The sequence below is a fragment of the Sinocyclocheilus rhinocerous genome, unplaced genomic scaffold, assembly GCF_001515625.1.
Source record: "Sinocyclocheilus rhinocerous isolate Xijiao unplaced genomic scaffold, SAMN03320098_v1.1 scaffold149, whole genome shotgun sequence".
Taxonomy (NCBI): domain Eukaryota; kingdom Metazoa; phylum Chordata; class Actinopteri; order Cypriniformes; family Cyprinidae; genus Sinocyclocheilus; species Sinocyclocheilus rhinocerous.
The window spans coordinates 1,154,957-1,168,518 of record NW_015654504.1 but is presented as its reverse complement, the minus strand read 5'-3'; the positions used below and the strand labels follow the sequence as shown (position 1 = coordinate 1,168,518).

General features: G+C 37.3%; 1 protein-coding gene across 1 annotated transcript in view; it reads right to left on the bottom strand.

Annotated features, from left to right (window-relative positions):
• Window positions 1–725: 725 nt before the first annotated feature.
• The window catches only part of LOC107717326 (WD repeat-containing protein 1-like), a 15,740-nt gene continuing 2,903 nt past the window's right edge, over window positions 726–13,562 (bottom strand). The window contains exons 2-13 of the mRNA XM_016524028.1: window positions 12,678–12,799; window positions 11,527–11,617; window positions 11,313–11,460; window positions 9,832–10,012; window positions 9,194–9,271; window positions 8,586–8,666; window positions 8,285–8,518; window positions 8,124–8,211; window positions 6,981–7,137; window positions 4,379–4,466; window positions 1,110–1,220; window positions 726–1,033 (exon numbers count right to left, since the gene is read on the bottom strand). Coding sequence (XP_016379514.1) covers window positions 812–1,033; window positions 1,110–1,220; window positions 4,379–4,466; window positions 6,981–7,137; window positions 8,124–8,211; window positions 8,285–8,518; window positions 8,586–8,666; window positions 9,194–9,271; window positions 9,832–10,012; window positions 11,313–11,460; window positions 11,527–11,617; window positions 12,678–12,799 — 1,601 coding nt within the window. The 3' untranslated portion in view covers window positions 726–811. The remainder of the gene's footprint in view (window positions 1,034–1,109; window positions 1,221–4,378; window positions 4,467–6,980; window positions 7,138–8,123; window positions 8,212–8,284; window positions 8,519–8,585; window positions 8,667–9,193; window positions 9,272–9,831; window positions 10,013–11,312; window positions 11,461–11,526; window positions 11,618–12,677; window positions 12,800–13,562) is intronic.

Below are 13,562 nucleotides of genomic sequence, written 5' to 3'. Positions count from 1 at the left end.
TATGAATGACTGTAAGACAGAAATAATACTGTGTAGTTGAAAAGAGTTTGTGAAGCGGTTTCTTACCTAAACATGCTAACTGTCTGCTCTGTCTGTCCTATATTTATTATATATATTTATATAGACACACAGATGCAGCATATATTTTGAAAATACTTAGATGTATTTACATGTATATTCATATAATTTATATTGTATATAAATATATTTAATATATAAATGTAAATTTTCTTAAATATATACATGCATGGGTGTGCATTTATATATACACATAATAAATATACACAGTACACACACATATACTATGTGAACAAAAACCTTTATTTTGGATGCAATTAATCGTTTGACAGGAGTAGAATATATACATTTCTTCTAGTTATGTTAAGATGAAATATAAAATATAAAATATTTCATCAGATAGAAACTGTGAGTAAAAATGCTTTTAAAATCTGAAAACTCCATAGAGGTTTTTATAATTAATATATTTCTATAGTTAAGCCAAGCTCTAAGATATTTTATCAAATACAAATTGTAAAAATAAAAGATACATTTAAAAGTCTTTATCCATAAAATCACGGATGACTATAAAAGTCATGGACTGGTTAAAGAGAGCAGGAACCCTGGAGAACATTCAGCTCTTAAACGTTCTAGAATCATAAAATGCATGGTTTTAAAATTTGAATTATAATTATTTTAATTCTCTGGACATTCCTAGTTTATGCATATTAAGAAACACAACTCTGGTTATATCAGAGGAAGCGGAGGAATATCATTCTGAACAGTGAGGGAGTGTGAATCAAACAGCTGTTCATTACTGATGCAGGAGTTTATCTGAGATCTGAGAGTGAAAGGAGTTTACCGTGTATCCATCAACGACGGTGAACACAGTGATGACCTTCTTCTCATCCGTCACGGCCAGAAACGCTCCGTCCTGAGAGTACGACATGTCCGTCACAGGCCCCTGCACCTCCAGCACCTTCCCATCATCCTTCAGGGTGTTTCCCTGAACCGCGTACAGACGCACCTTCCCGTCCTGCACACACACACACACCCCATCAGTCTGAGCTTCAGTGATTATGCTAATAGCCAGTGTCTGATTGGTGACTTACAGCTCCGCCCACAGCCACGGCTCCGCCCCCAGGGTGAACGGCTGCGGACTCGGGCTCGTATCCCAGAGAGTCCAGCGTGAAGAGCTTCTTCTTGTCCTTCAGCAGCACCAGCTGCACAAAACAAACACTCAGTACTGCTGCTGGAATTACATAATTATGATAAATTAGTGCTGTCAAACGATTAATCGCATCCAAAATAAAAGTTTTTGTTTACATAGTATATGTGTGTGTACTGTGTCTATTTACTATGTATATGTAAATGCATACACATGCATGTATATATTTAAGATAAATATGTTGTTTATATATTAAATATATTTATATATAATATAAAATGTACTTATATAAATGTATATACATGTAAATGTGTATTTATATATACACATAAATAAACACAGTGCACATATATTATGTAAGCAAAAACTTTATTTAAACAAATAATTTCGGATGCGATTAATCGTTTGACAGCACTAATTTATATTCACATATAATTTATATTTTATATAAATATTACTTTTATATATAAATATATTTTTCTTAAATATGCATTCATGTGTGTGTATTTACATCATAAATATACACAGCACACACATATTCAGTATATTATGTAATCGCGATTAATCGTTTGACAGCACTAGATATATGACATACTCATTTAATCAAATACTCATTTCCTGATACAGATTCTACAAAACAGGTGGAAAATAAATAAAATGAATAAATATATATTTTCACTGTTTGCATTGCAGTTTTTAGGAGTATATACAGTACAAACTACTTATCTGCATACATACAGTGCACTCACATAAAGCAATACATACTATATAACATTTCAACTTTAAATAATTTGACATTATTTCTGAATGTAATAATAAAATACGACATATACACCGATGCAAATTATCTGTGTTTTTGTTTTTCTCAATGACATTTTGACCCAGTGCAATGTATTTTCCCCAAAAAAGCTGTTTTAATGACAACAAAAGAGGTTATGACTATTATCTTAAATGTATGCATAATTTTAGTCAGATTCTTACATTTAATAAATTCAGTCATCATAATAATAATAATAATAATAATAATAATAATAGACCCTTTTCACATTTGCGTGTTTCTCAGCAGCGGAAGTCATCATAGTTGGGTTAACTTGAAGAGCAGTGAATGGGAGAGTACCACAAATATATTTTTTGCATTCCCATTTGCTCAAATAGCAAAAGGAAAACTCAAAGGAAAAAACTGAGCGAGACTGATAACGGCAGTCAGAACGATGTCAAATTTACCGTCCCTCCCATAGACTCTGCATTAGAAACACCCGCGCATTAGCGTAACTAGTTTTTTGTAATTTGATGCAAATGAGACATAATACAAAGTATAGTGTTATAAATCTACATACATTTTTTGTAAACATCAAAATATATATATAAAAAATTGAGGATTGAGGATATCTACTTCAGAGATAGTGGGTCTGATAAATAAATCTAAATCTTCGACTTGTCAGTTAGACCCTCTACTAACTCCTTTAGTGAAAAGCTTGTTTACCAGCCCTGTCGCCATTGATTACTAAAATTGTTCACACTTCACTTGTTTCTGGTTCTGTACCTCCATCTCTTAAATCTGCTATTATTACTCCCATACTTAAGAAACCAGGGGCTGATCCATTTAACTTAAATAATTTTCGTCCAATTTAAAATTTACCGTTTATCTCTAAGATAGTGGAAAAGTGTACTGCATTTCAAATTCATGAACATCTCTCTAATAATAATTTGTATTAACAATTTCAATCTGGTTTTCGTCCCAACCATAGCACTGAGACTGCTCTTGTCAGAATAACCAATGATCTGTTGCTGGCAGCTGACTCTGGGCGTTTAACCATACTTGTCCTTCTTGACTTGAGCGCTGCCTTTGATACTGTCTCACATAAGATACTTCTCGACAGGTTAGCTTCTGTTGGGATTACTGGCACTCCTCTGTCTTGGTTTAGGTCGTATCTTTCTGGACGCACTCAGCGTATTCAATTAAAAAGTTTCAGATCTAGAACATCTACAGTCACCACTGGTGTTCCCCAGGGTTCTGTTTTGGGCCCGCTTCTTTTCATTATTTATATACTCCCTCTTGGTTATATTTTGAGGAAACATGGTATTCATTTTCATTGTTATGCGGATGACACCCAACTTTACCTGTCTGCCAAACCCACTGGTTCTTTTCCTCCACCATCTTTGTCCAGCTGTTTAGCTGAAATTAAAGATTGGCTTTCAGCTAACTTCCTGAAGTTAAACTGGAACAAAACTGAGGCCCTACTTGTTGGCACTAGATCGGTTTTGTCTAAATCTAATTGTTTTTCCTTGTACATTGACAATAATGCAATCTGTCCTTCCTCTCAGGTTAAAAGTTTGGGTGTCATCATGGATAGCACACTACTGCAATGCCCTTCTCACTGGTGTTCCCTCTAAATTGCTACGTTAGCTCCAGCTGGTCCAGAATTCTGCAGTTCGTGTTCTTTCTAGAACACCCTCTACTGAGCACATGTCTCCAGTTCTTCAGCAGTTGCACTGGCTTCCAGTAAAGTATCGAGTTGAATTCAAGATTCTGCTACTTACTTACAAGGCACTTCATAATCTTGCACCCCAATACTTTACTCAACTTCTTCATGTTTACACCCCTTCACATGCTCTCAGATCCTCATCTTCAACTTCTCTTGTGGTACCTCGGATTTGAGTAACTACCATGGGTGCCAGATCTTTTAGCTGTGCTGTCCCCCGCCTATGGAACAGTGATTGCCTGCTGACTTTTAAAACGCGTCTTAAGACATATCTTTTTATACAGGCTTTCTTATAATGTTTTATTGAGTCTTTACTGCACTTTATCTGTATATGCGGAGTGTTTGTGGTGTTTTGTATTTATTTTTTATCTTTGCTTGCTTGTGTAATAATAATTATTATTTTTTATTATGTGCAGTCTTAAAGAAATTTAGCAATAAAATTGTAATACTTGTATAAGCAGATTATGCAACTTGCCACAGATCTTAGTACCTATTTACCTGTATGTGTGTGTGTGTGTGTGTGTGTGTGAGACAGAGAGAGTGAGAGAGAGAGAGAGAGAGAGAGAGAGAGAGAGTGTGTGTGAGAGAGAGAGTTTGTGTGTGTCTGTGAGTGTGTGAGAGAGTGTGTGTGTGTGAGAGAGAGAGAGAGTTTGTGTGTGTCTGTGAGTGTGTGAGAGAGTGTGTGTGAGAGAGTGTGTGAGAGAGAGTGTGTGTATATGTGTTTCTGTACCTGTCCAATGCACACGGTGACAGCAAGACCTCCTGGACCCACACTGACACACTTGGGCTGCATGTCCATCTTCACTACATCAGACGCACTGACACACACACACACACACACACACACTTAATTGCCAGCGATATCGTCGACTTGATTGCACAGATACTATTTAAACTGAACTGAGCTGGATGATGACATCACCGAATTGAGTGTTTACTATTGTCATTTTTGACAATATTTTCCTAATTAATGCTGTAAAGCTGCTTTGACACAATCTGTATTGTTAAAAGAGCTATATATATATATATATATATAAATAAAGGTGACTTGACAGAGCAGGTGAGCTTCAGCAGGTGTCTGGTAACAGGTGTGTGTAGGTGTGTGTGTGTGTGTGTGTGTTATTAGGGCTGTCAAAATGGCTGAAAAATAAATTCGAATTTTCTACTTAAATATTATCAATATTCAAATTATATTCGAATTTAAAAATTCGAATTTTCCACTTAAATATGATCAAAATTCGAATTATATTCGAATTTAAAAGGCATAATTTCAGTTGGGGGAAAAAAAGCTTTTGGCTTCTCTCCTGAGGCCAGAAGAGGGCGGCGCATCGAGCAAAATATTATGCATGTTTCTTCAAAGCGTAATAACACGACTATCTTTGAAAAAAAGTGCATAATATTTTAAATAATGTTTATAAACCTTATATAATTAAAGCTGCTTAAACAATTAGAAACAAAACAGCATCATGCATGTATGTATAGTTTAATACAAAGGTCCGAAAACCAATCACAAACACTTCATTTAAAAACATGAGATGCAGTGGGATGGGGGAAAACCACCATAACGTCTTGAGACATGTTTTTAAAAAGTTGAACTTATATAAATTTTCCATGGCTTTCTAAACATGCCGCTCTCTTGTGCGAGACGCGAGTGCAACGCTGATAGATGTCCCTCTAGAAAATGCTATAAATATGCGTGGCTTGGTTTCAGTTTTGACATAAACATTATCTCCGCATTGATGTTCTCTTTTTCTGCAATATTTTGAATGAACAACGTAGCAGCGCAGCATCTAGTGGCTTCAACTGGATAGGCTAACAAAAGCATTAAAATGCAATGACACTTACATCGTCGTCGCATTTCGTGCGCCACTGATAAGGCTGCCTGACGGCTGACGCAGACCTAAAATGGTGGATTTTTTTTTTTTAATTCGACGAATCACATTTTTTTTTTGACAGCCCTAATTCATACTGTATAATAGTCTCAGTTGTCTATATTTCTAATAAAGTGTTATGAATTATGATGAACATACATGCATATGGTTAAGGATAAATCAATGCTTGCACTTCCGGTGTAGACTGAACCTTTTTGAAGTAAATACTAATATGTCACAAATATTTTATGAGCAAATGTGGTCATTATGGGATTTTACCATGGTATGGTAATTTACTACTAAATGTCCCAGATCCTAAGACAAATTCCAATTTTGCACCCTTCCTCTTCGGAAGATATATTTGAGGAAGAGGTGCTTCAGGAGGGTAGAAAACTTGAACACATCTAACACACGGCGTAGGATTTAACGCCCACTGGGAAGAATAAGAAAACGTTCTATGGTGTGTCATTATTAACAAAGTTACTGAATAATAAGCGGTGGTATTGCTTGTAAATGGATCTCATACTATATGTTGAGTGTGTAAATGTAACAGCAACCTTGTTTCCCAAGGCAAAATTTCTCTGAGGAGACCAATGGACAAATGAAATAAAACATCTGAGAACCCTCTCTGCTCATAACTGCTACAGTTGCAGCAATAACAATTCAAAAATATACACAGCACTGCCTATGTTGGTGTGTATTGACAAATATGTGCTGTCTTTTAAAATGAAGTCAACAGACTCTTGGATAAATATCCATCTGACAACATTATGACCAAATTCCACAGAAGCTGCTGCATTATGGTTTCATCGATTGAGGCTGATGCCCGATCCCACAACCCCACACTGCCCCACTGTGGCTGAGAACCACCAGCACACACATCCGAGCAGGTCCAGACGCCGCAAAGAAGACAACAAGAGGCTTTTGAGGTGCACATTACAGCATCATGCATGTATGTATAGTTTAATACAAAGGTCCGAAAACCAATCACAAACACTTCATTTAAAAACATGAGATGCAGTGGGATGGGGGAAAACCACCATAACGTCTTGAGACATGTTTTTAAAAAGTTGAACTTATATAAATTTTCCATGGCTTTCTAAACATGCCGCTCTCTGCGAGACGCGAGTGCAATGCTGATAGATGTCCCTCTAGAAAATGCTATAAATATGCGTGGCTTGGTTTCAGTTTTGACATAAACATTATCTCCGCATTGATGTTCTCTTTTTCTGCAATATTTTGAATGAACAACGTAGCAGCGCAGCATCTAGTGGCTTCAACTGGATAGGCTAACAAAAGCATTAAAATGCAACGACACTTACATCGTCGTCACATTTCGTGCTTCACTGATAAGGCTGCCTGATGCAACGGTTTGGCATTCGAATGTGGGTTTTTATTTTAAATTCGACAAATATTCGAAATTCAATTTTTTTTGACAGCCCTAGTGTGTGTGAGGCTCACCTGTACTCTCTCTTGCTCAGGTCAGTGTAGCGGACCGTGTCGTCCATGCTGCAGGTCACCAGACGGCTCGACTCGTCCACAGTCATCCTGGACACCAGGTTTGAGTGTCCTTTACCCACAAACTCCTCGTTCTCGCCGCTCTCAGAGTCCCAGTAATGTGCAGATCAGGTCAAGGACTGACACTCTCACCACAAATCACATCTCTGCCATATTCTAATGGGAACTACACTATATTTTGCGTGTTTTTGTGCTGGTTTCGGCCTCTCGTGATCAGCTGAGCAGTAAGTTTTCCATGTTCTGTGTGCTGGTCAGTTCACAGCGGTCACAGAAACTAACTCAACAAATGCTACATAAGCCACCTGAACTGATTTCCAGGTGATTTTTACCAAAATAAGGGCAGTTGTAGAGGTATACATTATCTTTCATGTCAAATTTTTACATTTAATCAATAAATTCAGTTCAAATAATAAAACACTATAAGGTTTTACCAATTAATTAAAATCCATATCAACAAAATCCATCTTTGCACTGCAGAAGCTGCATCTGATGTGGCACTTACAGTTTCATTCAGCTCGAGTTCATTTATGTTGCATAATTCTATAAGATTCTTAGGGATTTTTATGTAATTAAATGATGCTTTAAATAAGTAAAACCATCAGAGTGAATCATTCACTCAACTGATTCATTCAAAAACACAGATTCATTCAGTAACAAAGCACTGCTGTGTGTTGTTCAGAGATGCAAAACAAAATATTGACAATAATGTGTCACCATATTGACTTACTGTTGTATAAAATATCACATTTGCAAACATGCTGTTATTCGGGAAAACAGCTAAATTGCTCGTAATATTGATTAACTATATCATATGGATGTACAGCGGTGGCCAAAATGATTAGAACACTAGTATTTTCAGCAGCTAGAAAGTGGTTTTAAGTCAGATATTTCTGTCTTTTGCTGTAGTGTGTCAGTAGGAAATTATCAGTTTGTCACTGTATAAGAATAAGTCATATTTTGGCCACATACACTCACCTTTGGTGTCATTCTAACTGCTCTCTGCTGTACTACATCATGCGTTTTGTTAGTTTATTGCAAAGTGAGTAACATATTCAATAATGTCAGCTTCTCCTCACTGAAGGATATTAATGTGTCCGTCGTGGCTGGCTGAGTAGATGCTGGATCGGCCGTCTGCCTTATGGACCGTCAGACACTGGATGGATTTGGTGTGTCCCTGAGTAATAACACAGTAATAACACGTCACTCTGCTGATCTCAGAGCAGCTGAAGCAGCAGGCGGTGTCTCACCTTGATGGTGCGCAGCGGCCGGTCCGGGTTGCTCCTGTCCAGGTAGTTGATGTATCCAGACAGAGAGACACTGAGCAGGTGGTTCTTCAGCCACAAGCAGCCCAGCTGCTGGTCCTGAACATCTGAGCCCAGGTTAAAGGTGGAGACAGCCACGCCGCTGCCCACATCCCACAGTCTGACCGTCTTATCACCTGACGCCGAGATCAGCTGCGTGCTGTCAGGACTCCAGCTGACCTGAGGAAGAGGAGCATCATCATCATCATCATCATCCTCCTCACGCGTCACACTGACGAACACTCACAGCGTAAATGCCTCCATCATGAGCCTTCTCTCCTCCCAGAGACCCCAGCTTCTCTCCCGTTTTACCATCATACAGGAAAATCTGAGCAGGAGACAGAAACAGGGGTGAACAATATGTGTGTATATATGTGAACAAATCATATTATTTATAGAATATTTATAGTAATAGTTATTATTTTTAATTAAATTCTATTTAGATTAAAATTACAAATTAAATACTAATATAGAATATAAAAATTGAAGTATAGTAATACATTTCTATATTTCTATATAAAATCCTAATATTGATGATAATGATTATTATTATTGATGACATTATTAATGATGATGATGATGATATTATTGATATATAATCACAATATTATTTTTGCAATATTAAGTTGTGCAACCCTACAAACAACAACAACAAACCTGAAGCTCTTTAAACCAAACAAACAAACAATGCTTTTAAATTTTAAATAAATAAAAATAAATAAATAAATTGCAATGACATGTTTTTAACCATATTGCTGCAGCCTGTGCTAATGCACTACAAGTCACTTCAGAAGAGGCTCCTGTCAAATGAACAAATGTGAAGGAATCTGTTAATTATCAGGATAAACGCCTCACCTGTCCGTCGGCTCCGGCCGAAGCGTAACGATTCCCGTCCGGAGAAAACCGCACGCAGTTCACGAAGCGACTGTGATCCTGCAAACCAACACCAACACCAACAAAGCATTCACTCTGGGCTTACAGTAGAAAGATGAACATCTGAATAAACTACCGTAATGAGAGCGCAGCTTCGCTCTAGAGTTAGTAACTTGTAGTAAAAATTTTTTTTAAATTATAATCAGGGTTGCAAAGGGGTGTAAATTTTGAAAGGATTTTTGTAAACCTTCAGAAAATTTAAGAAATTTACCAGAAATTTGCCGCCCCTTTGCAACCCTAATTATAATTATAAAATATAAATTTTTAATACATTTTTTTTTTTTTTTTTCAAAGTACATTTGTAATTTATAACAGTAATAGTCGAAAACATAACAACAACAAACTACTAGAGATGCAAGAACACATACAGAAGCGTTCATGAGCGTGTGTGAGGTGCTTCAGAGATTCACGCAACTCTAGTTTAAAAGAGCGCATTTTTAATCGCTCATAACTTATGGAGAGTTATAGTGAAAACAGTGCATTTGTTCGGCTGAACGAGTACGCTAGTGTTTGCGTGGAAACGGAGGTATATTGAGTAATGTAAGAACGCATGCACTTACGCTAATGGTGCATTTGAACTTGAAGGGCGGCCCCTCGAGGAAAGTGGTGCAGTTGTCGTCGCTGCCGGTCACCAGACGATACGGCCGCGTCTGCTTGATGTCCACACTGTTGATGATCTTACTGTGACCCACGATCTCTCCGACCGACGAGCCCGAATCCCAGAGGAACACCGCGCCAAACCTGCGCAGACACACACATCAGCAGCGCTGGGAAGTTACTTTTAAAAGTGATGCGTATGTGTGATGGGCTGTGGAAGTGCGTTTACTCATGATTGAGCTGTTGAATTTATGATATTACGCTCGCTGTGTGCTAATCCAACACAGATTAACATATAGAGCGATCACAGCCGCTGCAATCTTAAAAGGCAAATGAACATTTTGGGGAAAGTTACTTTTAAAAGTAATGCATTACAATGTTGCGTTACTTCCTAAAAAAGTAACTAATTACGTTACTTAGTTACGTTTTATGGAAAGTAATGCGTTACGTTACATTTGAGTTACTCTTTAAATCTGGGCGGGGCTTGCTTGTTTGTTTTTAACATAAAAAGTTGTTCTTTTACAAATGTAAAGCTCTTTCACACCAGAAGTGAAGTGAATACGTCTCCGGCTGAAGGAAACGTAAATTCACGTCTGTACAGTAGAGGGCGCCGCTCAAACTAATCACATGAAGAATATGACGCAGGAGAAGAACACATCAAGGATTCAACACTATTCAGTAATAACAAAAATTATACACAAATGTGTTGTTTTTGATTATTATTATGGTTGAATTGGATCATCGAAGCTCAGCAGCAAAGACATTGGTTAATAAAATGGGATTAAATACATAAATGATATTTGTCTTATTTAACATTTATTGCAGGTGTGTGTAATATTCTGAGTTTGCATTTGACTGTTTTTATTGATTTCGAGGAACACTGAATGTGTTTGTGTGCAGTGAGATGAGTAAACACATGTTGATATTGAGTCTAGAACTACAGTAAGATCATGTTCACACACAACGCTCTGCACTTACTCCTGATTTCTGTCACCATGGCAACACCAGAGCTGTCACTCAACACATGGAAACAAAGTAACTGCTGTTACTTATTTCAAAAAGTGACTCAGATATTTCCTTCTAAATTAAAAAGTAATGCGTTACTTTAATAGTTACTTAAAAAAAAAAAAAAAAAAAAGTAATTATGTAACTCTCATTACTTGTAATTAGGGTTGGGTATCGTTTGAATTTTATCAATTCTAATTCCGATTCTGACTCTGCTTATTGATTCCCAATTTCGATTCCAACATTCCAAGTCAAACATTTAAATATCAAACATTTATTCCGTGTTTGCAAAACACTGAATTGCTGCTGAATACCATGAACAAAAATCAATTAAATTGATTTTCGATTCCCAACCCTACTTGTAATGCGTTACTCTCAACACTGCAGAGGACAAGGGCGTGGCCTTCCGCAGTGGGCGTGGCCTGCGGCTGTCACTCACTTCTCTCGCCCCTCCCCCACCACGGCGATCCTCTTGCTGTCCTCGGTCCAGGCGATGTCCTTGATCTTCCCTCCGAAGGGCTGGTACTCGTACTTCAGCAGGTGCTCCTTCTGCGTCGTGTCCCAGATACGGATCTTCCCCGACACATCTGCGCAGAGAGAGACACACTCAAGAACACGCGGAGCGGATCTCAGAGCTCAGGTCCGGCACTCACCGCCCGACGCGATGTAGAAACCGCTGGGAGAGTATTTGGCCACGATAACCTGATGAGGATGCTCGGTGTAGACGTCTGCGATCGCTGGGTTCTGGAGCAGAGAGAGAGTGTTTAAATGTGAATACTGTTAAAGCCACAATCAATGAACAGTGAGAAAATACACAGTATAAACACCAGTAACTGTCGTATAACCAGACACTAATGGATTCAAGGCATGGCCACTCACGCTACACATGCAAGAACACCAGAAACACACATCAGCAATGATGCATTCAAGACGAATCACAAAGATCGCATTTATGAGTTGAATGAACACGAATGCACCAAATTATGAACGGGAAACATTTAGCCTAGAATTTCCCTTAGGTTCAGTGCATGTCAGTGTGAAAACAAGCTGGATGCAGTGTCTGTATTGACACTAAATTTGTTAAAATTAATAAAAAAAAAAAAAATTGCATTTGCAATGAACTAATTTGCATGTACAACTACAATAGAATTTATAACTATTAATTTTCTGCGTACTTAAGATGTGTTTTTTATTTCTTCAGGTTATCTTAAGGGTTTTTCCATTGTTTTAATTTTAGTTTGAGTATAACATTATAATACCATGCATTTTTTACTTTTTTTTTTTCCATTTAAAGAAGAAACCAATCCAATGTATAGTTGACATCTGAGGCTTAATACTACAGAAAAGCAACATAAGTTCCTCACTTAAGAGTGTTTTCAGCTTGTTTATTTTTATATAAAAATATGGCATGCAGTTGCTTCAAACAATAATATAAACATAATTTAATGTAAATTGTGATAATTGTAATTAATAAGCGCAATTACAATTTCAAGGGAATAATGGACAATTATGATTTTGTCATAGTCGAAGCCCTAATTCAGCGTCTGTATTGATGGTAAATTTGTTGAAATTAATGACTTTTTTTTTTTTTTTGCATGTTGCATGTACAAAATACCATATTGTACAATTACGATAGAATACATATTTACACAACAATCTGCTTTAAGACCCTTTTATAAACTTCCCCTAAACATGCGTTACGATAAACGTAATTCTTCCTTGTTTTTTTTTTACAAACTGAGAACAATTTTTTAAAACATTTTTGTCTGTCATCACTGAACCCCAGATATTCCTTGCGTCTCACCTCGATGTTCCTGATGATCACGCTCTTGCCGTTGGTGTACAGGAAGTTGTTCCCTTTGGGGTCTCCGCCCAGGACCTTGGCCACGCCCCTTTCCATGTGAGGAAGGCTGGCGAACACGCTCTCTGCGGGAAGAGAAAAAAAGTTACAATTCTTAAGATGAATTCTAAAGGTCTTTGCACACAGAGTCCGAATTTTTTTCCCAAAATTGTCGCACGTTAAAAAATAAATAAGACCTCACGTGTCATTCACGTTTACACACTGCCTCCAAAATTTTCCTCCGTCACAAAAAAATTGAGATCGGGTTTGATTTTCTGCCTTTTCCGCATCTGTAGCAAGCATTTTCGCTCAGTGTGCAAGGTTTCTGTGCGCGACGATGATGAACACGAAAAAACGCATACGAAAATTTCTGACCTTAAGAGGTTCGTAGGAACGTGCGATTCTTGAAAAATTCTTAAAAAGTACTGAAAAAGTAGCTGCTTGAATATTTTTCAGTAGTGTTAAAACTGCAGTCCGTAAGTTTTGCCTCTTTGTCGCCATCTCTGTTTGAAAACCTGGAATTGCAGCTGTGTGCGGAGTTATCTTCCGTGTGATTAAATTGTGATTAAATCTAAAGATCGGTTAGCTCATATCACATCAAACCATGCAAATTATTATTATTGTTATACTTTATTCTCAAATGATTAATGTTAACAACATCAGCATTGTGTGACTATGAGTATAGTGTGTGTGTAGATTTCAGTTTCTGTACAGTCTAATCTAATTGTCATGCCATTCAAATTTTATATTAAGAAATTCTTTTAACCCAAAAAGCAAACTATGCTCTCCCTTCGAACTGGTTTTCTTTAAAATACAAATCTTTGTAATCCCAGGCTATCTGTAATCAGA